The sequence below is a fragment of the Periplaneta americana genome, chromosome 14 (genome assembly GCF_040183065.1).
Source record: "Periplaneta americana isolate PAMFEO1 chromosome 14, P.americana_PAMFEO1_priV1, whole genome shotgun sequence".
NCBI lineage: Eukaryota > Metazoa > Arthropoda > Insecta > Blattodea > Blattidae > Periplaneta > Periplaneta americana.
In genome coordinates, this window is record NC_091130.1 from 88,748,935 (window position 1) to 88,772,723 (window position 23,789).

Sequence of the window (23,789 nt, forward strand, 5' to 3'; positions counted from 1 at the left end):
TGTATAATGTGTAACAGATTTTTTATTCTTACAAGGGAAGTACCCCAGCTCGAACGGCTAAAACCGAGTATAAATGCGTTTAAAATACGGAGCTGTGCCTATTCTACCACTCATCAAGGTTATTTATCTGTAAAACTCCGTAATTGTGTACAATCAATGTTTGAAGGATAACAAATCCAATGACTAGAGAAGCATAAATCGCTGAAGAATCAACACCGTGTAACAGAAAGTTATGGCAAGCAGATCCACAAAAGATATAAATGAGGTATTATGTGGCAAAAAGCTACATGACATTTGCTTTAAATAATATACGAGTGTATATATACATACACACACACAGATATATATATATATATATATATATGCAGTGCGTACCTGTCTGTATTTCTCTAACTAGAATATGCTGTGTTGTGGTACGTTCTTCCCTTATTCGTCAGAGTGCAAATGTGGAGTTTCAATGAAGTGATTAAAACACAATGGAATGGAACAGTATTATAGACACTTGACAAGGCAACATGTAACATACTACATTGTCTTTGGTGTATCTACACTACAATAGTCAATATCAAAAGCCACAATGATCACACTATCAAATGATGCAACAGGAATATCAACTTTGTAAACCAAACCTTCGTCACGAAATGTTAACATAGATTAGTACCTCGGTGCAAAGAGTTGGTTTATAGATGATAGAGTTAAGGCGGATGATGAAATGTCGATCATGTAACGTGACCTGCAGTTTGTCAATTTGCAAGTGTACAAAATCTATAAGTCTGAAATGCAATTTGTATCGTCTAAAAAAATATACATCTGGAGATTGGCATGTTTGATTGTCTTTGGTGGCAGTATTTGTAACGTAGTATTCTTGTTGGGAAAACATTCTTCTATCAGGCTGTAATCTTTGTGTCCAGGAATCACAAAGTAGTAGATCTTTCTCACAAACATGTTCACTGAGGACTGAATGTAAAAAGCTTTTCATGTGCTCCTTGGTCATTTTTCCACTTTTACTTGCTTCAACATGGATGTTCCGTGGTCAAATTGCTACTAGTTTCTTTGCTAACTGTGGACCAAATATCCCTTGTGTTTCCTGCAAATGTAAAGCTTTTTCACTAATCTATGATCCATGGACCCAACCACATCTATTGTGTAACTTTGTGTGGAGCTATGAAAATACTGTATCACACCAGCTGTTGATTTTTCACCTCTCTGTGATAGTGTTGAAGAAGACGATAGTTCATTAAAATTGGCTCTGTTCACTATTCCACATGTGTTCCTTAACTATGTTTTTGTCTTTAATGAACATGTTCACATCTATCACAAATTATTCTGCTTTGTGCCTAATAATATGGTCTTCTTCAATCTCTTTGTGGGCCGTGAACGTAATGAAATGCCTGGACGAAATGTTATATTCTTCTTTGAAGCCACAGACAAAATGTAAAGAAGCTTGAAAATTGTCCAGAGCAACTGCTCTGGCAGCTTCCAGAGCCCACACTTGAATATGTCAATAATGGACTACTGATCATAGTCTTTGGCTCTGTCAAACTGTGCTCTTATAGACTCTTGTACAGCCTTCAGTTTTGATGTTTTGTTTCCCCATGAAGTAGCCTGGGTCTTGCATTTTGCGTGCTACATAATCCAAAATTACCATGTAGTTGGATTTCAAACGAATGCAGTTATAACGGTTCATTAGTTTCCTGTAAGAATTGTAACCGTGATTAAAATAATCCTCATAAATATTGTCCAATATTAGGTCATCAGGACACTGTAGCACATTAGGTCGTGATATTTTTGGGAGTGAAAGTAAGTATTCACTTTGACTTGCAGTTCCTTTATTTGCTGGAGAGGACATTCCACAACTGTTGGAACTCTCATACCCATGTGCTGTTTCTTCTCCACCGTTAGTCTCACAATCACTATTCCTATCCAGTATGTCAGTATCTGCTTCTGATAATTCCCAGTAGTATTTTTGCAGTATAATGTCACGTAACATGCATGCAAACGGCTCATCCTCACTCCAATTACATCCTCATTATCCGGTATGTAAGTTCGACGTACCTTTTGCACAGCAGGTAAACAATGTTCACAGGATTAATTGGCATCAGCCTACTCATGTCTGCTGTTAGTACATGCACTTCACTACCGAACACCGTAATGGTCTCACTCGTACTGTCTGTACAGCTACGATGCAGTGAAGCTAGTACGCTAACTTTCAGATGGTGCTAGCGACCGCACACATAGTTTTGCAGATGAATGGCATTGATAGATATTCGAACAGGTACAACATAATATTTTAAACTCGTCTCCAGTCGGTTTCAGCTGTTCGAACTGGGGTACTTCCCTTGTTAGAGTTTTGTGATTTTATTATTAATTCACTCATTAATATAGTCGAAGTATTTTTGTATCAGATAATTTTCAAGTTGCAATAGTTAAAAATTATCTAAACAAACATTCCTATTCGAAAGTCTTAAATATTTGGAAAGAAAACCCAATAAACCTGCATGCGTCAAAATGACTGGTTAGATCCTTGTAGGTAGACAATAACTCTGGTGCTCTTAGTGTTAAGTCAGTAAATTTAATTTTGCAGATACCGTGTAATGTGAAAAATGTAAATTGCAATGAATGTCACAAGGTTATTCAAAAACGAAGTTCCTTTTTCTTTTCATAGTTCTGAGAAGTATGAGTGGTAATGTGGTGATGAGACACAGACTTGAATGGTCTGCCTAGGTTGCTACAATGTACGTTTTTCCTGTATTCTTAGGTTTTTTTTGCATTAAACTACATCGTAATTTGAGAGTTATTTACGTCCCCCCTCCCTCCCTGCAATATAATTATTTTCAACATGGAGTCTTTGGCCTATATGCAGAGTTTTATTTTTGTAATGCTATCAGTGTTTGCACTATTTACAGAAATTTATTAAAAATAATAGATCTAGTTTCTTGTTAAGAGCGATAATGAATGCCCTTACACCTTAAACAATAAACAATCAAATATGTGCTACTAAATCCCGGAAAAGTTCCCATACATCTTCCTTACTTTTTTCCCTAGAACAAATCTAGCAATTTTATGTCTGCTACCAAATTAAATGGTAATAATGTAATGCCCATCCCAAATAAGGTGATGCCTAAGATAAATTATAAAGTGTATTACTGACATGTCCAACCCTATGACTATTAAGTAAATAACTGATACTTATGTAATATCTATAGTAAATAAACGACATTTATATCCATATTAAATACTGAATTTTTCTTAGAAATTCCTATATTTCCTGTTGTCGTTTGAATTGATGTGTCGTTCATATCGTAGTTTTGTGTTTCTTCATTATGACAAGCCTACTGATTAGTTGTTTATTATGAGATGATATTAGAAGATTAGTGTAAATCAAGACACTGAAATGTAGAACTGTAAGATTTAAGGCAGGCCTGAAAAACTGGAATGTGCCAGAAAAATGAGAATAAATAATATATTATTATTATTATTATTATTATTATTATTATTATTATTATTATTATAAAGTTTCTGCTTTTAACTATCTATTACCTCAACATAAAATTCAACCCTTGTTTAATATAGTAGAAAATGAAAATAAATATAAAATGTATATTTTCTTTTACTTGGGCAATTTTCCGATTATACATAGAACTTATACTTTGTATTTTAGTCCGCAGTTTCTTTCTGTTAGGTAGGCTATATCAAAGGCCAAAAGAAGTTTTTCTTGAATAGCATCCCTCCTTTGTCTAATCTTGTAGTCCATGTATGTCTTTTCCCAAAAAGACTGGTACTTGTGGTAGTAGCCAAAAATGTAAGAATGTCAAATTGCGACATTGATAACCAGAATATGCTCAGAAACTACACTGCAAACAACTATCAGCTATCATGAAAGTGCCTAGTGAGTGTTTATGTTTGCACGGTGTGTGGGCCGTGATAGTCCAAGAAACTCTCATGGTAGTAACTATCAAAACAATTTTCCATTTACACAATGAAAGTAAAAAGGTAACTACTATCATGACACAGCAACTCTCACAGTTTATTATTGCTGTGTAAATGGGACTTTAGATTATATCATATTTACTCAAACAAAGTATTAATATTTGAAAAAGCTAACAACACGATTCGTACCCAGTGAGTTGTCTAAGTCATAATGCTTGTAATTTTTGTTGAAGGACATTTGTATTTGAGGCATATGTGTCTTTGTTTCAGGCACAGTGACGGTAGTTCAAAATGGTACAAATTTGATGATGGAGAAGTGAGTGAATGTAAAATGGATGATGAGGAAGAAATGAAAACACAGTGCTTTGGTGGAGACTACATGGGCGAGGTGAGCCAAGCCAGTGCATAAAACATTTAAATAACCTTAAGGAAAGTTTTTTTGAATACTGTATATTTCCCACCATTCTCATTTCATTGTTGCCACATCATCTTGTCTGTGAATAACCTTTGTAGTTAAAAAAAATACAGTAATAAAAACTACCATTAGCATCAAAAGAAGCTCACATTGGAACCTAACATACTTGCATATTACAGGTGTTCGACCATATGCTGAAAAGAATGAGCTATAGACGTCAGAAAAGATGGTGGAATGCATATATGCTGTTCTATACGAGGCTAGATGTGGAGGAGAATGCTCTGATGAAGAGTCTGAATGAATTGTCTCTATGTAAGTGTCGTCTATAAAAGTGAAATTCAGCAGATGATAGTTTCATTGCTTTGATTACTAATCAAAATTAATATGCTTAATAGCATGAACTTGGTAGCAGTAAATTAATACCTGTGAGAAATAATTATTACATGGCTTCAAGAACATAGAATTTGAAATTACAATTTTATTCTAAAAGAAGTAAAATTAGAAACCATTTTTTATTCTTGTTCTGTCCTAGTCTTCATCTCCCTTCTTTTTCTCATTTTTCGTACATACTTCTTACACATAATTCACGATTGAAACTTAAAATCCAGTTATAAAAAGCAAATCAGTGACATATTAGTCTTGAGTTTCAGCAACTTGTATTTCCTTTTATTCTTTTTTTTTTTTTCAGCTGACACAAAGTTAGGCATAATGAAAATGCCACCTGCAATTGAGAGAAGTGTTCGAAAACAGAACATTAAGTTCATGCACAACAGAAATCAATTCTCAGCTGAGTATTTTCAGTTCATAAGGAAGCTGGTATCATGTAATAGTCCTCCTGTAAATCGACAACACAGTAATGAAAAGCTCGTAAGTTAACTTGATTTTGCATATTAATTCCAAGTAAGTTTAGGTATTGGTGTACTAGCTGAATTGCTAGAATATTAACTTTCCATGCTAGAGATCTAGATTCAAGTCCTGTCAAAGTATTAGAGGAATCTGTTGTAACGAAGATATTATTGGTGTAGATTTTCACGGGTAAATTCCATTTCTGGTGCCATAATTCATCGTTCCTTCATAATTCAATTACCATTATCACCATTGGAGGAAACGAGAAAATTATACCTTGTGTCATCTTGAATTATGACTAGGGCCAGGATTCGTATGCAAGTCGAATATGCAAAGTTAATCATGCATATTTATGCATATTTCAGGCATACCTGCATATAGACCATTGTGCATATAAAGTGGCATATTTTCAGATTTTGTTGCATAAACCCTCATACTTCGATTTTTCGGCCTTCCATATTTGTAAAAAATAATAATAAGTTTCTGGATTGTTTGGATATTAGCACACAATATTTTTTGGTTGACTGTACTTGATGGCTGGAAATTTCGTGCATATTAAGGATAGATGTGAAAAAACCAAAACAACCATCCCTGCTTTAGTTCCAGTGAACTACTGCACAACAAGAAGCATTCTCTAACACCTCCTATTCACCTTTCTTATTTTTCACTTATATGTGATGTCCCCTGCAAAATTAGTACAGTAGTACAATTCCTAATACCTTTCCCATGCATAAGGGCCCATTGGTGAGGCAGTCAAGATAAAACTAGGCATGGTGCTATAAAAACCATCATTATAGCACTATGCTCAAAGTGAAGAAGGTCTTGTGCCAAGAAAGTGTGGATTGCTTGAACTTGGATCTTACAAACAAATGTGTGCATTAAAATTTTGTCCAGTAACCTCACGTGATGTTGAACGATCATTTTCATCATTCAAAAATATCCTTATAGATAACAAAATATAAGAACAGAAATCTGGAAAAGTTGTTAGTTGTGTTCTGCAATCAGAAAAAGTAGGGTAAGCAAAGAAATAAAGTGTACGATACATATTGGACCTTAATGTCAAATAAAAATAAATAATGTATGCCTACCTGATACATCATTCACATTTTGTTTTTTGAAGAGATAGTAAACCGTACAAAAATTGGATTTTGCATGTTCGTGCATATAAATCCTGGCCCTAGTTATGACCATGTCCACAAGATTTTATTTCAAATAAGAAATTCTTAAGAGGTGTCTCTGATGACTGTATTACTTACTAAGATACAGTAGAGTTCTGATATCCATACTTAGATTTTTCGGCCTTCCATGTTATTTAGAATGTTTTTTTTAATTACAGTAGTGTACGTATATACAGTACTGAACCATAACAAAATTTTTTAAGTTAATTATATACTGTACTGTATTATAAATAAAAAGTCGTTTTTATTATGTACATGTGTGTAATTTCTTTCTACATTATTGAGCCCGACTTTTGTCCCTTCAAGATTACAGGATCAAAAACCATACAGTGCTCTCACTCTCCGTATTATCCGGATTTTTGCTTATCTGTATTGACCTCAACTCATATAGTCCAGATAATCGGGACTCTACTCTATATAATAGCCAAAAAAAAAAAAAAAAAAAAAAAAGGGGGGGGGGCAGGCAGAGATGCAAATAGCTACACACCAATATGCACGGAGTTAGAAAAGAAGTCTGATAATCATCGAATACTTTGACAATTTCATAATTTTTGGTTTATGTTGTACTCTTCTCATGTTGTTGGAAATATTTTATCGTCTACTGCAAGATAAAAAAGTCATATTTAAATATAAAGTTTTTATAAAGATCAGTTCGTCGTCATAAAAAAAAAGATAATTTCTTTCAGACACCAGAATTCGAGGAACTGGCAATGTTAAGTGTCCAGCTAGCTTCAAGGTTTCTCTTCCATACGGGATTCCACACCAAGAAGACACTTCGTGGTACGGCAACTGAGTGGTATGATGTTCTCTGCCACCATTTGCGTAGCTCGCGTGCAGTCAGGGCATGGTTTGCACATAATGTTCTGTTTCAACATCCACACAGGTTAGAAAACAATTTTTTTAATTTCTTAAGTGAATGGTTATATTTTATAATATGCATATAGCTACGAAAATGAGTGTTTACTGCACATCCTTTTCAATCTTATATTTAATTTTCGTTACACTCATCCAATCCTTTCCCTTGCATCATTTTAATTTTCTTCTCATCTTTATTTCAGTTGAACCTCCTTTTTCCTTAGCACGTATCTTCCATAGGAGGAAAGTCCCATATTCTTTTTTCTTAGCATTATATTGCTTGAAAAGTCACAAAGAGCATATACAAAAAGTGCTCGTGAGATTACCATTGTGTGGGACTATCATGATACTTAATTTCTCATCTAAGACAACCATATTGATGATCAAATATCCTTGCCATATGCAGAATTAAGATTTAAAATTGTGACTGTCATACAATGTTGCAACTGCATATTTACTGTTGTATACAACGACCATAACATCAGTTTTTTTTTTTTTTTAACTTGAATTAGTAGTTATTGATTATAACAATTACAAACATTAGAAATATAATGTAAACAGCTTAATATGTTTTAAACTTGTAATCACTTTTATTGTTTTAGTTTAACTTCTAAGAAAGAACATTTATTACAAAATGTTCTAAATTTACTGAGAATGAATAGAGGAAAGTATGTGCAATATTTATCTGTCGACTGCCGACAGTTTTTACTCCTGCACATTTTGAATTTATCTCGTGCTACACTACACAGATACATTATGGGACTCTGTGACATGAGATTAGCAACAGCACTGGATTCTGTCTGGGAAAACATAAGCCAAGATTTATTAATAACAGAGGAGAATTCGCTCCGATGCTCGGAATCGAATCCAAGACCCCCAGTTCTACGCACTGGGCGCTCTACCACTGAGCTATGCTGAGGCTCAGTCCACAGCACTGGATCGAATTCCTCTCCTTTAGTTATTCCCTTTATGGCCTACTCCATGTTCGACATAATTATGTCATCATATAGAAGGAAACTCTTATGAGTGACTTGGGCAGCCGGGAACCAGCAACTATGTACCAACAGAGAGTTTTGTAGAATCAAAAATTAATAATATCATTGCATAAATTTATTCGTCTTAACAGTACATAACTGTTGGTTCCCGGCCACCCAAGTCACTCACGTGTGTGTGTTCCTATATGGAGTAGGCCATAAAGGACATAACCAAAGGAGAAGAATTCGATTCGGTGCTGTGGATTGAGCCTCAGTGTAGCTCAGTGGTATAGTGCCCAGTGCATAGAATTGGGGGTTCTGTGTTCAATCCTCAGTACCGGAGCGAATTTTTCTCTGTTATTAATAAATAATAACCACAGCAAAGAATTCTGTAGGATCAGAAATTAATAATATCATCACATACATAAGCCAAGACGTTGACAGTGGACTAATACTCTGACCAAAGGCAGGATTCTAACAGGTTTTGAACCCGATAACTTTCACGCAACATTAAATGCCAGAGCTCAACCCCTGACACTTTTCGTGCATTGGAGTAGGAAAATCTCTCGGCATAGTGGGAGCCATTTGCATACCATTGTTTTGTGTGGGAACATTTTAACATTGTCACCTTTAGTAAAATATTGTCGAACATGAATCTTTATATGCAAAATACAGTAAATACAATCAGATGATTATGTATTTTGAATGAGCAAGACATTAGAAGTACAGACACTAATAAAGGAGGCAATGGCAGTAAGGTGGTGGTCGTGGTATATTGGTAAAATCAATGACGATTTAAATTGACTAAACTTTAAACAGATTTTGAAAAGCCTTAGACATAAGTTGACTTCCAAACTAATGAAAAAAGAGAATTAACATGCTTTAATAGTTACAAAATTACGTATAGTTTACATCTCATTACAGATTCTGTGAGTACCTGTTGAGTTGTCCAAGCACAGAAGTCAGATCTGCGTTTATGAAGATCATTGTATTCCTAGCACATTTCTCACTCCAGGATGGCCCTTGCATAACACCCATGCTTGATGCTCCAAGTAAGTATTTAAATATTTCGTGAAGGGCTCATGCTAAAATTAGTTTTGTTTTGGTTTACACAAAAAAGAGACAACATTACTATACAGCAGGGATGCTCTCAAGAACCCGCACAATATTTTCTTAAGAGCGATGATTGGTACTTCATCTTGCTGAAAAGTGAACCTTGTTGGATTTGTATTGCTTGTAGTATGAGCACGTAATACAGGCACTTTGACATCCCTGCTATACAGCATGACATTTGATTTCAGAAACATTAGGTTCTTTACTAGAACTACATTTCATTTATTATATTCCATAGATCTTACATCAGTATTGTTGCTTTAATATATGGAACAAGTCAAAGGTTATACGAGAATTTCTCCCCCAAAATGACAGAGCCTTTAATTTGTTATTTGCCCCGACTCTATGGACAGCTGATAGATGTCACTAGCATTGAGAACCTTATAGAGATTTTATGAAAACATTAACAATGAGAATACAACTTCAAATCAGACTTTGTAACTACAACAAAACTAACAAACATGCATTTGTAGTCAAGGCTGTGACCAAGGCCACCAAGTGAGACGGTGAAGGCTGCTACATTACTCCTCCCAAGTGACCTGCTAAAATAGATCACTGAAATTAAAATGCTTTATTTCTTTCATAAGTTCTTGTAGTTAATGTTGTGTAAAAACTAGGTTGTGACTCATCTGATGTAAAGGCAGGATTCAGAACTAGTTGTTGTAGAGCTTTCTAATCCCAGTTTGCTTAGTAAGCTGGTTTCAGCCTTTGGATGATACATTCACTTTTTTTTTCTTTAATAATGATCGTGAATACTCTGTCAATGGATCTGGCTATAACTTTTAAAGAGCTGTTCATAGGTGCTTCCAGTGGTTTGCGCATTGTGTGGTTCTGCAGGAGGACATGTGAACAAGTATACAAATGTTTATGAATGAAAACACTAAACACTTGCTCTCCTGTAGTGGACAGTTGTGTTGGTCGCAACCACTGCATGTATCTTCTGAATTTTTCGACGAAGATTTGAGGTGCAGGAGTGTACAGGTTGCCGAAAACTAACCCTCCACTTGCAATGTCTTGCCATATACTAACTTGGCTACAGAACACTGGAGGTCTTCTTTAATTGTTGTTCAAAATCCTAGAAGCACAGTGTCAAGGATGCCAGGCCAGCCGTCATTATCATAACATATCGGCACTGCCTTCAGTGAGTGATGCCATCTTTCTATGATCCCGTTTGTTTGTGGATGCTAGGCAGGAGATCAGCCTTGTTGCATGCAACCCACGAGGCGTGTCAGTGCAGTGAAAAATTGAGCTTCAAATTCAGGTCCTTGATTTATAATGATCGTCTTGGGGCTTCGAAATCTGGATACCCACCTTCTGAAAAAAGTAGATGCTATGGTGTCAGCAGTAACTTCCTTTAAAGGAATTGGTTTGGGCCAACAGATATAACAATCTATCATAGTGAGGGCACTTCGAAAAACATTAACAGGCCATAGTGGTTCCAACATTGTCTAAGTGTACACTTAATTGTCCAAGTGTACACTTAACGACAAAAAGAATGAGCCGGCGACAATTTCTTAAGTTCCAGACACATAACATTGCACATGCTCGTCTCGTCAAAGCCATAGTTCACCAGGTAACACATAATTAAACCATTTAAATTTGCTGTATTTTGTTTAAGAGTCTAAAATATGTTATAAAATCGAATGTAGGGTTGATTCTAGATACATCAGGGCCTCTGAAGAGTGAAATATAATAAAATTCATAAATACAAAATCAACCAAAGTGAATATGAACAGGAACACCACGTATTATGCCAAAATGATATTAACAGTCACAGTAGCATAAGTCGTTACACATTGGTCTATTGAACAAGTTGATAGTAGTAGCTCAAGATTCGAATCTCCCACAATCTTCTTTTTTTTTTTTTAATTACAAATTTGCCATCATATATGTCTCTCAAAGCTACAATTATGTGGCGATATCTCTTAGAATATGCCCAAACTCTAATAAATAATAAACCTCCCTCTCTCTTTCAAGCAATACTCCTATCTGTTAATAAAATGTTTTGTCTCGTCATTACGCTTTGAAGATGGCACAGAGACAATAACTCATTGCCCTGGTTCGCATAGGTTATTCTGCGTATGCTACTCTCCGACAGGACTTCGATTGGAGAAATGTCATTTTCTCCAATGAGGTAATTGTCTCCAGTAGCAACGATAGTCCTGCCCAAGTTTATCGTATGGATGGCCATCGATATGATGAACGCTTTGTGAGATGACTTAACAGTCAGGTTGCGTGAGGGTCACATGTTTGAGGTGGATGTCATGCGATGGGCAGGACTTCTGGAATGCATCCACGGTCGGTTTACGGCAGAAGTCTACGAACACATTTTGGCAAATGTAATGATCCCTTCCTCCCGAAAACAATATCCAGAAGGAACACTTTTCTTCCAGCAGGATAATCATCCGTTACACACCGCCAACCGGATTCAAAGATGGTTTACGAGGAGGCGTGATGTCGACTCAGTTGACTGGCCTCCAAATTCACCAGATATAAATCCGATTCAAAATTTGCTGCAGTCAAAAGGATCCTACACTCTAATTGGGCAGAACAATCACCTGTTCGGACACCTGAGGAATTGTGGGACAGAGTTCTAGATGTGTGGGAGGAGGTGGCCAAGAATTTAGACCTTGTGGACTCCATGCCGTGCAGAATGACGGCAATTGTTGATGCAGGTGGTTTGTGGACGAGATACTAGTCCCCACCACAGGCCTTTTTTAATTAATATATTAACAAATTGTTTGTTTTTGTTAATTTAATTGTTTATTTGTGTTTGATATGCGTCCGATTTTTTAAGATGTGAAACAAGTATTTTTGTTTATACAGGCCAGGTCTCGCCTATTAATAGGCCACAGGTGATGGGCAATAATATTTTTACAAGGCAGGCATAACGAAGTTTGTTAACAAATGCCATTTCACATTTAAACTAATAAATTAATTAAAATACAAATATAATAATAATTTTACTGTACCAGGAGGCGAACTCAAAACCTCTGGTACAGATGTCAGACATCTTACCACTAGGCCACACACAGCTCCTAAGGTTTACTACATTATAGACGGACGACTTTCAATGAAGAGACACCACAGCAATGCCTTGCAGTGCATTACGTTTACACAAGTGAACCGCACAATAGAACTTAGCATTTCTATCGACCAAGAGTCAGCCCATTCTTTTTGCTGTTGAGTGTACATGCTGGAAATACTCGCTTGATATAGGGAAATATATATCTCTTGTTTTAACATGTTGGTTAAGTTTACCTAAGTTGACAAAGAAGGAAGATTCGTACCCAAGACCCAATATCTTCCTTAATATGTGACCAAACCTGCTTTCAACAGATGTCTTTACTGGTCATCCTTATACTCGAATGTGACAAGTAATGTATCTGATCAAAAACACGTTTATTAACAAGGAATGTGGAATGTAAGGCTGCACTGTTCCAGTGGATACATCACAGAACACTATTTTGCAAGCCATCGACTCGAATGCATCAGATGTTAAGTCCTGTATTGGCTGCAACAAATTCTGTAGCTCGGTGTCTTTATTTTGTTTTTCTTCCAAATCTCTTACACTGATTATTGCTGGTAACTGAATTGCACTAATCGCGATATGGGAGAGAGCATCAGCGACTAGATTGCCGCTACCGAACATCTGACGGATATCAGTGGTGAACTGCAATATGTAATCCAGCCACGGAATTTGACGATGGGATGCTTTGTCAACTTATTCAAAGAACGCTTAATTAAGAGATTTGTGATCCTTTCAAATCCAAAACTCTCGCCCCTCTTAACATTTGTCTGAAGTGTCGAATACCCTCAAACACTGCTAGTAGTTCAAGGTCATGTGTGCTTTAAGGGAATGAACAAGTGAAATATTCAAATTATGCATTTGTGATGCTAATGGACTGAAATTTTTACCACAGAGTGCTGATATGTATTTAAAACATCCCTATAAATTTCATCAATGTATCTTAATTAGTTTTGAAGAAATTAATTATTTACCAATTAATACTAATTAATATTTAAAAAATGCTGCATGATGAACGCTTAACATTATGAATTTAAAAAAAATATAGAACAGTTCCTCTAACAATAATAAAACATCTATCACATGATTTTTAGTTAGCACTTCTTAGTTACTGAGAAAAAAATTCAAAACTGGGTGAGTGCCAATTTAAAGAAAAAAATTAATTTCATGCATCTTAATCAATTTATATCTTGGCAAATAATAAATATTTTAAAAATCCATGTGACAGTTCTTTTTCCTTTAGGTAATGTGGGCTTGTGGTAAAAATTTCATCACTATTGGTTAAGAAATGCATCATATGGAGCAATTTGAACATGTTAAAATGTAATAAAATTTAAAAGGGAGAAAATCAAGTTTTAAAGTACAACACTATGTTTGAGTACTTACACATTATGGAAATTGCTTAAAACCCTCCTGCCTGATATGTTGACCCCTCCTGCTGCTTTTTCCTACTTTCAGTGACACTTTTTGACAAACGTAGCTTCTTCCTGCTTGTTTTGAAGTTCTCACTGGTTGAAGTAGCTGCTTGCTGCAGTCGACGCTTGTCTCTCCTATTGCCAATTTTGTATGCTGCAGGAGATAATTTCACTGTTGACACTAAATCTCTCATGGAAATGTTTGCTGTACAACCCATGTTAAATTCAGTCACAGCAGAAGTAACAGCCACTTCAAGTTTTTTTTTTGATACAAAAATTTCTTTTGGGCACTTCCGCCATATCACACTATGAACACTTTCATTCACATTTTGAGTTTTTCCTGCAGTGCACTTGCTAAGAAGTTCATCACTAGCTAGTCTACAGTACACTGGCATGATTTTAGCCACAACATCAGGTCGCAACACTGTCTTCATGGTTTTCAAGTCATGCTTCGGAACAGCTTCTTGCTTCGCAATGGCCCGGTTGAAGAAGCACCATGACTTTTCACCACTAGGGCATCTTGAATGCAGGGGCTTGTCATCCGTGGACATTGCATGGTCAAGTGTTGCATAGATGGCTTTCTTCATCTTGTTTACATCGGGGATATTATCAATAATGGCCTTTCTGTAGTAATTTTGCAGTCGAGGTATCATTTCTGCAGTCAGACTTCCCTTTTTTTGCCTCCGATTGAGGAATCTGTCCCTCTCCATTCCCTAACAATATTCTGTAGACCTTTACCTACTCTCTTAGCAACGTGGTTCACACATTCTTCTTTTCTAATGTCAATGCCTTCACCATAAACTTGAAGCTGCTGAAGGTGATGGTGTGTTTTTGCATCCCCGTCAGACAATAAGGTTGTGTACCTCATATTACACAACCTAATGGACCGGGTCCAGAGAATTTCTGCAGCTTTCATCTCCATGGCATTTGAAGATCCATCAAAATTTTTCTCACAAACACCAGCATCTTTGTGACTTTGATACCACTGTTTATATTCGTCACTTGCAACATCCATTTTTTTTTCTGTCTTTTCACAAGTACTGCAATATTTTGACATTATTTCAAAATCTAACACTAGCCCTGTTAAAATATCTATGACTAAACCTAAACCATACTTTGATGTATGTCCACACTTCATCCATGTGCCATCGTATGACACACCAATATTTATAACATCACTATCACTAATAGAACTGTCCACTTCCATGTGAGCTCGTCTAACTGCAGAGTGAGCATTTCTCAACACATGTTGTCTAACTAGTTTGTTTTCTTCAGTCAGTTTTATCAGGTGAGAGTTGAAGGATGGTGAGCTCAAACCTGCCATACCCATAGCCATACAATGTTGTTCCATAGCAGAGTGTCCTTTTCCCATGGTAACAAAGGCGTTGACCATTCTCCTATTTACATCGAAGGGAGGTCGAGTTGACTCAGTGTTACCTACCTTAGGGCTTGTATACATTTCATTCAACACTGTGTTGCAATTATAACACTTCACTATCACTTTAAATGCAAAGCCTGATGGTTCAGTAAGCTCAGCTTTTGCACTATCCATTCCACATTCACCACATTTTACTCCTTTATACAGTTCACTCCACAAACTTACATGCACTAATGTGTAGTCTTCACTACACTGGGGGGCACTTATATTTGAATTCTCCTGCAAGTTGCCATATTTTATCAACTTTATCTCACTAGCACTTTGTTTATTATTTGTTTCTTTTGACACTTGATCTTCATTATCACCAACTAGGCCTAACACATTTTCTTGTTGCACACATTCCACAATAGTTTTGGCATTCTTCCACCTTATATTTGCTAAATTTTTAGCCCTATTAGCATATTTTGATCGTTTCTTGCCCTTATTATGAATGTCACTTAGTCTATTCATGTTTAGAAAACTAAAACTATGCCTAAAATGCTAAATGTTGAGTTATACACGTGGTCTTGAATGTTATTGTGACGATTCCTAACCTAATGCACTTATACTAACTTATTCACACTAATATATACAACTAATTGAATACAAAATTAGTGTAAAACTTTAATAACATCCTAAATAACACGAAATCAGCAAAACAAGTATGAATATTCACGTACAAACGCACAAACTCGAGAAGAAACGGTCCACAAACAATATTTTGCCGTTCAGTTTCAAAACGAAGTATTTGCAGGGCTGACAGGCAAGCTGATAGTATATTCAGGAGTGACAACAAACTTAATTTCACTAGATACACACCAGAAAAAAAAACTAGCCCGCTTTATTCAAATTACAAAGCTCAACATAAACTTTAGAGCTGACAGCTCGTTTAAAGGGCAACGAAGCACGTGCAAGCAGACATTTAAACGTCATGTGACACGGTTTAAAGGGCTCCCAAATAAAAAATGAGGCCATATTATGAAAGTAGAAGGTTTAAATAAAATTATGAACATAAAAACAAAAATTTGTATTTTTTTCCATTTTTCCACATTTTTCACTTGTTCGTTCCCTTAACGAAGTTTCTACCCATGCAGTTTTCTGGAGAAAACTCCGAGTGGTTTCCTGTGCTGTCCAATGCTCTGTTCCAGGACCATCCTATATCAATATCCGAAGTGCCCATAGTTAGTGCTAGAGATGTATTGTTGGTGGAATCGGCTAGTAGTGCTGCTTCTATAAGTTGTTTCTTGCACTGTTCGAATGCTTGATCCACCTGAGGTGCCCATACAATTTTTCTTTTGTCAGATTTAGTTCTGCCGGCCAGATAGACTTGGAGAGGTGCTTGAACTGTAGCAGCATGTTTAATAAAATGGCTATAAAAGTTTAACATGCATAGGAAATGTCGGAAGCCACCTATGGTTGTGGATTTGCTGAAGTCATTGGTGGCTTTGATTTTTTAGGTAATGAATTGATTCTGGTGGCACTTGATGTCCTAGATACTGGGTGGTATGCAAAAAATGTAGAAATTACTTTTGCTATGACTTTTGTAAAGAACAGAAGTAAAAACAGTTACTATTTTTCGTTGAAATTCTACTAATCAATTCTTTGTGACTAGAAGCAATTACAGTTGTGCTCAAACCATCTGACATTTCGTGAGTGCCAGTAACATGCGAGCGCGACGTTGTCACAACTACTCTCTCCATCTCTGCTTCTCAGAAGCAGTAGTTTTAAAACTGTGAAGCGTCATACTTTTGATAGGGAGATGTTAGCCACCGGCGTGGCTCAGTCTGTTAAGGCGCTTCGATCCCCGCTTGGGCTGATTACCTGGTTGGGTTTTTTCCGAAGTTTTCCCCAACCATAATGTGAATACAAGGTAATCTCTGGCGAATCCTCGGCCTCATCTCGCCAAATATCTCGCTATCACCAATCTCATCGACGCTAAATAACCTAGTAGTTGATACAGCGTCGTTAAATAACCAACTAAAATAAAAATAGGGAGATGCAGAAGGCTTCTTAATAATAATAATAATAATAATAATAATAATAAATATATATTATCATCAGATTGCTTCAAATGAAATTAAGAGTCACAAAAATAAGAAAAATTAGTTCAGTAGCTGAATTTATATCAGTTTTTGTAATAGTTTTATTTTTATTAGGGCTAATAACACAAAAGCGCAGTGTGATAAAATAAATTGAATGATAGGCTTAATTTGAAATAATATTTTTCTCTACAAATGAGCTGACATGGTCTTATATAGCATTATGTCAATGCTGTCAAAGCATATTCTTGCAAAACTAGTCGTTATTATATGCCTGTGTTCCATTTGAGGAAAATGATGAATTAATAAAACGTACTTTTTGAGCTGCAAATTTCTACTCCAATGGCAGAGCTAATGGTGAACCAACATCCTCGTCATCGTCAGCCCTCTCACTATCAGTTTCACTGTCATCTCTGTCACTGTTTTCTTGTAAATTAATAACCACTGGTTCTAAAATGTTTTCCTGGCCTAACTCTATAGTGAAATCCTCCTCTTGTAATTTCATCCCATGTTTCACGCATTTCACCCAGTTCTTAATTGTCACATTATCAAGTTCCTTATTTACAAGTTCTTCCACATCCGACATAACTTCATGCCCCATTTCATTGGCCAGCTGATCACGTTAATACATTTTTTTTCACTGCTTTTGAAAGGAAACACTTTTTCTAAAAGTTCTGACTTAGTTTCTGAGGGAGGAGAAAAACTAACACCTTTATTTTTCAGTCATGTTCAAAAGTATTGGAAAGCACGACTGCTAATGGCTTCATTGCCAAATGCAATGCACTAGACAACAACAACAACATTTTTCAGTCATTCACTTATTTCGTCTTTTTTAGAGGAGGTATTTGTATTCTGTTAATGCTAATGGAATGGTATGGAGCATTGTCCAATATAATTATACTCCCTTCCTCTACATGATTTAGAAATCTGTTTAAGAACCAATCTCGAAATGATTGTGTCGTCATTTCTTCGTGGTAATCGTTGGTTTTCTTAAATCTGAATACCCATTTACTACCTGGAACGAAACCTGTTTCAGCTGATCCTACATGGCAGACAATAAGTCTACCTTCCATTCCTATAGGCACTTTAAGACCTCCATTTCTATTTCAGTCCTGGCAAACATATTTTAGAGAATGGTTTTTGTTGACCTACATTTCATCAAAATAAAACATGGGTTGAGTGTCACCTGATGATCTGATGATGTGCATTTTGCACAGAAACTTCAGCCTTGCGGCAACAATATCATTCTGTTCCATTAGGTATTTTCGCCCATCATTGGTTTGCCTGTAGTGGAATCCCAACTGGTTCAATAATCTTTTAGTGGAAGAAACAGAACTTCAGTAATTAATTTTTTTTCTAAGCAGTGCAGTTAGTTTCTCAGTTGTCTGAAATTTTCCATTATCATAAAAATAAAAAATTGTACATCGTACGTCTTTTTGAAATTCATCTAGATTTGTAACTCTTTGGGGAAAATTTATATGCTTTCTGAGGGAATGGAACAATTTATCAGCACCCTGTGTTTTTGTTCTTTTAACTTCTCTGCATACACGCGACACTGAGAGACACTTAAAGAACACAATATGGCAGTTGGTGCTTGACATTTTGAAAAGTTAAGATTTGTATGCATTTCTTCAGAAGAGTATTTCCTAAATAAATTATAAACACTAAACACCATTTTCCCAATTTTGTCTGCCATATCCACTCGATCCACCATTTTCACTTGTACTGGGCTCACTAAGAGACATATTAATTGTTCTAAGAATGCCAAATTGCCAATACACGAAAAAGATATTACATTACACTTTCATATACCGTACTTTGAACAGAGCAAACTGCACACAATACAGAAATCAGACTGACATTTCAATTTTAGTAGTCTCTCGTCTCTCTTCTCACAAACATATAACTCTGTTTATATTCTGAAGGACCCCTTTGTTTGAAGTTGTAAGTTTATGGTTCTCAAAACTCTTGCATATGATAAACATTCCTTATCGCATCGTAGCTATATAAACATCATTCATTAGAAATCCCATTATCAACATTAGGGACGATAATAAAAATTCGCGACTCAATCACTGCAGCTGCGTCCTCGGTCAGGAGGATGTAAGTGCAGGAAAATGAAGTGTGGTAAACATGAAGACTTTAAGAACAAACACACGACAAACAACTATGAATGACTTTTTTTCGAAAGAATTAAGTACGGTACATATTGTAAATGTCTTTGATGTACATTACAGTAATTACATAATGGAGTAATACTGTATTACCTTTCATGAATCATGCATTTCAATAAATAAGAATGGTAATAGATACCGGTACTGTATATAAGTCAAAATTAGTATATCCGTCTAATACATGGTCCCAGTTAATACGCGGTTTACACACGGTCCCTTGAACAACGTCTTTTCGGGGTTTTACTATATTAACCTATAAAATTTGAACCACTGGGTGTAGAAATGTGATTTTTGTTTGTGTGTTCAGAAAACATTAAACATTCATCATATATACATGCAGGGTCCCTACAACATACCAATTTTCCGAGTGCACTTATTACTTGATTTTGAGACTTTCTAAGTGGTGGGTCTCTGTGTCCATATGTTGCAATGCAGGACTGCCTCTATTGGCTATCGCTGATAAGCGGACATACCTGCAAACATCAGAAGGTTTGAGCGCAGCTGTAGTTTGTGGCATACAACAGTACTGTCTGGGCCTGGCTTTATGCATGTGCTCGAGCCAGCTGTTGTAGTCTGTGGTAGTCTGTGTCGTATTTCTGTGTGATATGTGCTTGCTTATTGTATACTAAATAGTAAATCATAAACAGTATTGACATGTCAGACACCGATATTGGTTCTGAAAATACTTGTGATGTTGAAGACAGCCGGCTATGTTTTATTGCTTTAGTAAAAGATTATCCAGTACTGTCGAAGAAATAGCAAGCACCTATAACTAAAAATCAGAAAAGTGAGGCTGTCCAAGTCCTGAAGAAAGTATATGAAGCCAACTGTGAAAAAAAATCATTGGCAAGAAAATAAAGCCGATCCCTTTTTTTTTTCCTTAATAACACAAACTTTTTCATACTCCCCCACCTCCAAAAGAAAAAAAAGAGCTCATTTAAATTTGTAAAATAAAAATTTAGAGTCTATTACTCATATTGTAACGGGGCCCTCTTGGCTATCCCCACCGTAAATCATCAAATAAGGTTGATCATCCCACTGGATGAGAGGATAATGAAATAAACACTTACTACTAAAATTTCAAATCATCCGTCCTCAAGTGAGGTTGACCACTGGGATCCGGAATTAACAAAATATAAAAGATAAAGGGAAATGAAACAAGCAAAATACTGATTTGATTTGTACATTAAAACAAAAAATTTTCGTGTCAACATATAGATGATAGTGTAAAATTTGAAGAGAGGCCTTCAGAATTTCCATTACAATCTTCTGAACCTCATAAAAGGGAATTTTAAAGGATTTAAGAATATTACATGTAAATTTTGGTAAACAACCCCTTGCTCCAAATAGTAAGCCTGCAACATCCCAGTTGTAAAGCGAAATGCCATATTTTTCACTGAGGTATGGAAGACAAGGTACATATTTAGCTCGCTTGTCATCATTTATCTGCAGTGCTTGATTCGTGTCACGTTCAAAGCAAATCGTAGGGTCTAAGACCATCGCTTTCTGGGTTCTTCTCTTGATGGCAATTATATCGACTCTTCTATGAAAATCATCTTCAGACACACAATGAATCTCCTCATGTACTTCCCATCCTCTGTTTCTTAGCAGGTTGGCAATTGCTGTACGGACACGATGGTGTCTGTTGTTACGCAGTAGCTCTCCCTTCTTACAGAACCCCAGTACGTGGCCAAGTGTTTCAGTCTTGCTGCAGCTGGGATGGCGACAATGGGTAGTACTGAAGGTTCTGCCAGGGACAGATCTCACTGCGGTGATGTTGCAAGACATCTTGATGGAATTGATGTATTCCAAGAACGAAAGACACTTTTTAGAGGAGATCCAGGAGTTGGCTTTGGGGCATTCTTCAAATGTACAAACACCTTTGCCTTTTTGTGGGAGCTGGCACCATGACTGGAATGATTGTTTTCTCAGAACTTCTCTGAGATGTTTTCCTTTAGTTTGAGGAGTGACGCTGTTTGGAGCAATCTTCAGGCATGTGAGAGATGTTTTCTTCTCCTCTTCTAGATTTCTCATGTGATGTAGATGTGCATCATTCACGTGTTCCAGTCGCCTACAGATGTTATAGTGTTGAATACTGGCTTCCCATTCAGCTCTCAGAATTCCAAGACCTCATGTTCTTCGATGCATACAGCATGGCATTCGGAGTGTCATCTGGGAGGGACAATATTTCCTTGATTACACTTCTGATAATTTTATCCATATTTTTCAAAAAATTTTCAGGAAGTTAGCTGAGTGGAGCGCATTGCAAGGGATAAACAAGACCTGGCCATATATATTCGTTAATTATTTTCATTTTTAGGTCTGGTTTTAAAAATATGCATCGGACGAGATTATTGAGGTCACGTGACAAATTAGTTACAATTTTCTTTTTATCTAACTTTATTTCGTCATTAAAGTCAACACCCAGGTATTTGATGCTTTCTAAATTGTTCTTCAAACTTTGAATAACAGACCCACGTAGTGGTGTAAGTTCTTCTGGCGACAGTTTTCCTTTTTTAATTATAATACATTTACTTTTGTTGGGATTAATTTCAAGGCCTATTTCTGCTAGCTTACTCTCTGCCAGATTGATAAGTTCAACTGCTGATCTCTCGTCTTTTCCGATTAAAGCCAGATCATCTGCAAATGCAAATGCACTTACGCAAGGCAGGTCAGTGTTAACAGCATAACCGTACTGCTTACTGATGTCATAATCCGTCAGATTTTCTAGTACATAATCTAATGCCAAATTGAATAATATAGGTGACAATGGAGAACCTTGCGTAACACCACACTTTATTCTGATTGGTTTACTTTAAATACATTTGTTTCTATTTGTAGTGTGTTGTCTATTAACAAGGATTTAATTATGCAGTATAAATTTTTTGGAATATTTGATTTCCTAAGACCTCTTAAAATGTGTTCATGTCCAATCGAATCAAAAGCTTTCGAAACGTCCAAAAATACAATGCAGCAATTCTTCTTTTTCAACTTTGCAGATTTAAGACGACCATTAACTAGACTATATCAAAAAACAACTAGAGATATAAGTATATAATAATATATAAATAATACAAATGTAAAAAGGTAGCTTGAATATAACTGAATAAAAAAAAAGTAGAGAAATGGAGCACCCAAGAAAAAACAATAAGTAACTGACTAAAGCCAGCCCAAAATGGGAGGTATCAATAGACTAACAAACTTCTATCATGCCGGAAACTGGCTTGCCAAACTAATACCAACTTCGCTGACATCCGCCATTACAAGTAACAAATTAGGGTAACAACTTTCCACAAAAATATAACTAACCCTCAATTCTGCTGTCAACTGAGACAGAATGGAACTCAATAGAAACTTAAACAAATAGAATGAGTATAAGATAGCTATAACCAGAACTAGCAAATGTCAGCAGAAATCTCTGAGTAAAGAAATGTTGGAAAGAAAAAGAATTAAATTTAGAAGAAGATATTCATAAAATACAAAGATCTCACAAATTCCTGAATCCAACATGTAGTCACAGGCATAGACAAATAAATAGAAAGACCCCCAATTCAATGTATTACCTTCGACATGCTATTGACGCGACATCGAGACACTTGGCGGCAAAAAACTGGAACTACATCTTGTTACACATAGCAGCAAAATTCGGAACTACACAGCCCAATCGGTATTACAGGTATCCGCTATGCCAACAGCCCGATCAGTATTGCAGATACCTATTATACCAACACATACTAGTATTTTTCATAACCCCAAAGGAGTGTGTAATGGTTTATCAGTTTAAATAACATGTTTAACCACAATATTTATATCACATTTTTGTTTTGTGTAACATGTGAATATAAATATAATGGTTGAACATGAAACTGAAAACCATTAACACACTCCCTCTTTTAACACCGTCATATAACCCTTTTATTAAATTAATTTATGCTCGACCATGCCGAAATGTACTAATTATACACCCAGTAGCAGTCCTTTAATGCATGTCATTAAAGTACACCTACTCATTAAAGTACAGATCTTTAGCCAATGATAACTCAGCTTACATGTGTTCAGCCAATGACAAGTCAACTTTGTACCGTTATAAAACCGCAAGTAACGTTTATTCTCGGATATGCAATCGAAAGAGAATTAGCAAAAAGTCATGGAGGCTGGAAATCCAATACTGTCGCAGAAGGTTATGTTCTGTTACTATAATAATTAGCGTTAATTGTAAATAATATTCAAATAAATTCAATTTGTCATCTCGTTTTTCAATGTCGAATTCAATAATCAAGGTTATAATATTATAATATTATCAAGTTTAACGGGACTACGTCAAGGTCAATGACATTATTGTTCCTTGGAAAAAATCAATACTTTCGCGTCTGCGCACATCTCACAATTCACGACCTAGAACGAG

At 36.0% G+C, this 23,789-nt stretch overlaps 1 protein-coding gene across 6 annotated transcripts in view; it reads left to right on the top strand.

Moving 5' to 3' along the window:
- faf (ubiquitin carboxyl-terminal hydrolase-like faf) overlaps nt 1–23,789 on the top strand; it is a 607,647-nt gene that overhangs the window by 438,707 nt on the left and 145,151 nt on the right. For all 6 annotated transcript variants that reach the window (XM_069845718.1, XM_069845714.1, XM_069845717.1 and 3 more), the window contains 5 exons: nt 4,201–4,318; nt 4,525–4,657; nt 5,034–5,212; nt 7,056–7,252; nt 9,123–9,250. In XM_069845718.1, coding sequence (XP_069701819.1) covers nt 4,201–4,318; nt 4,525–4,657; nt 5,034–5,212; nt 7,056–7,252; nt 9,123–9,250 — 755 coding nt within the window. The remainder of the gene's footprint in view (nt 1–4,200; nt 4,319–4,524; nt 4,658–5,033; nt 5,213–7,055; nt 7,253–9,122; nt 9,251–23,789) is intronic.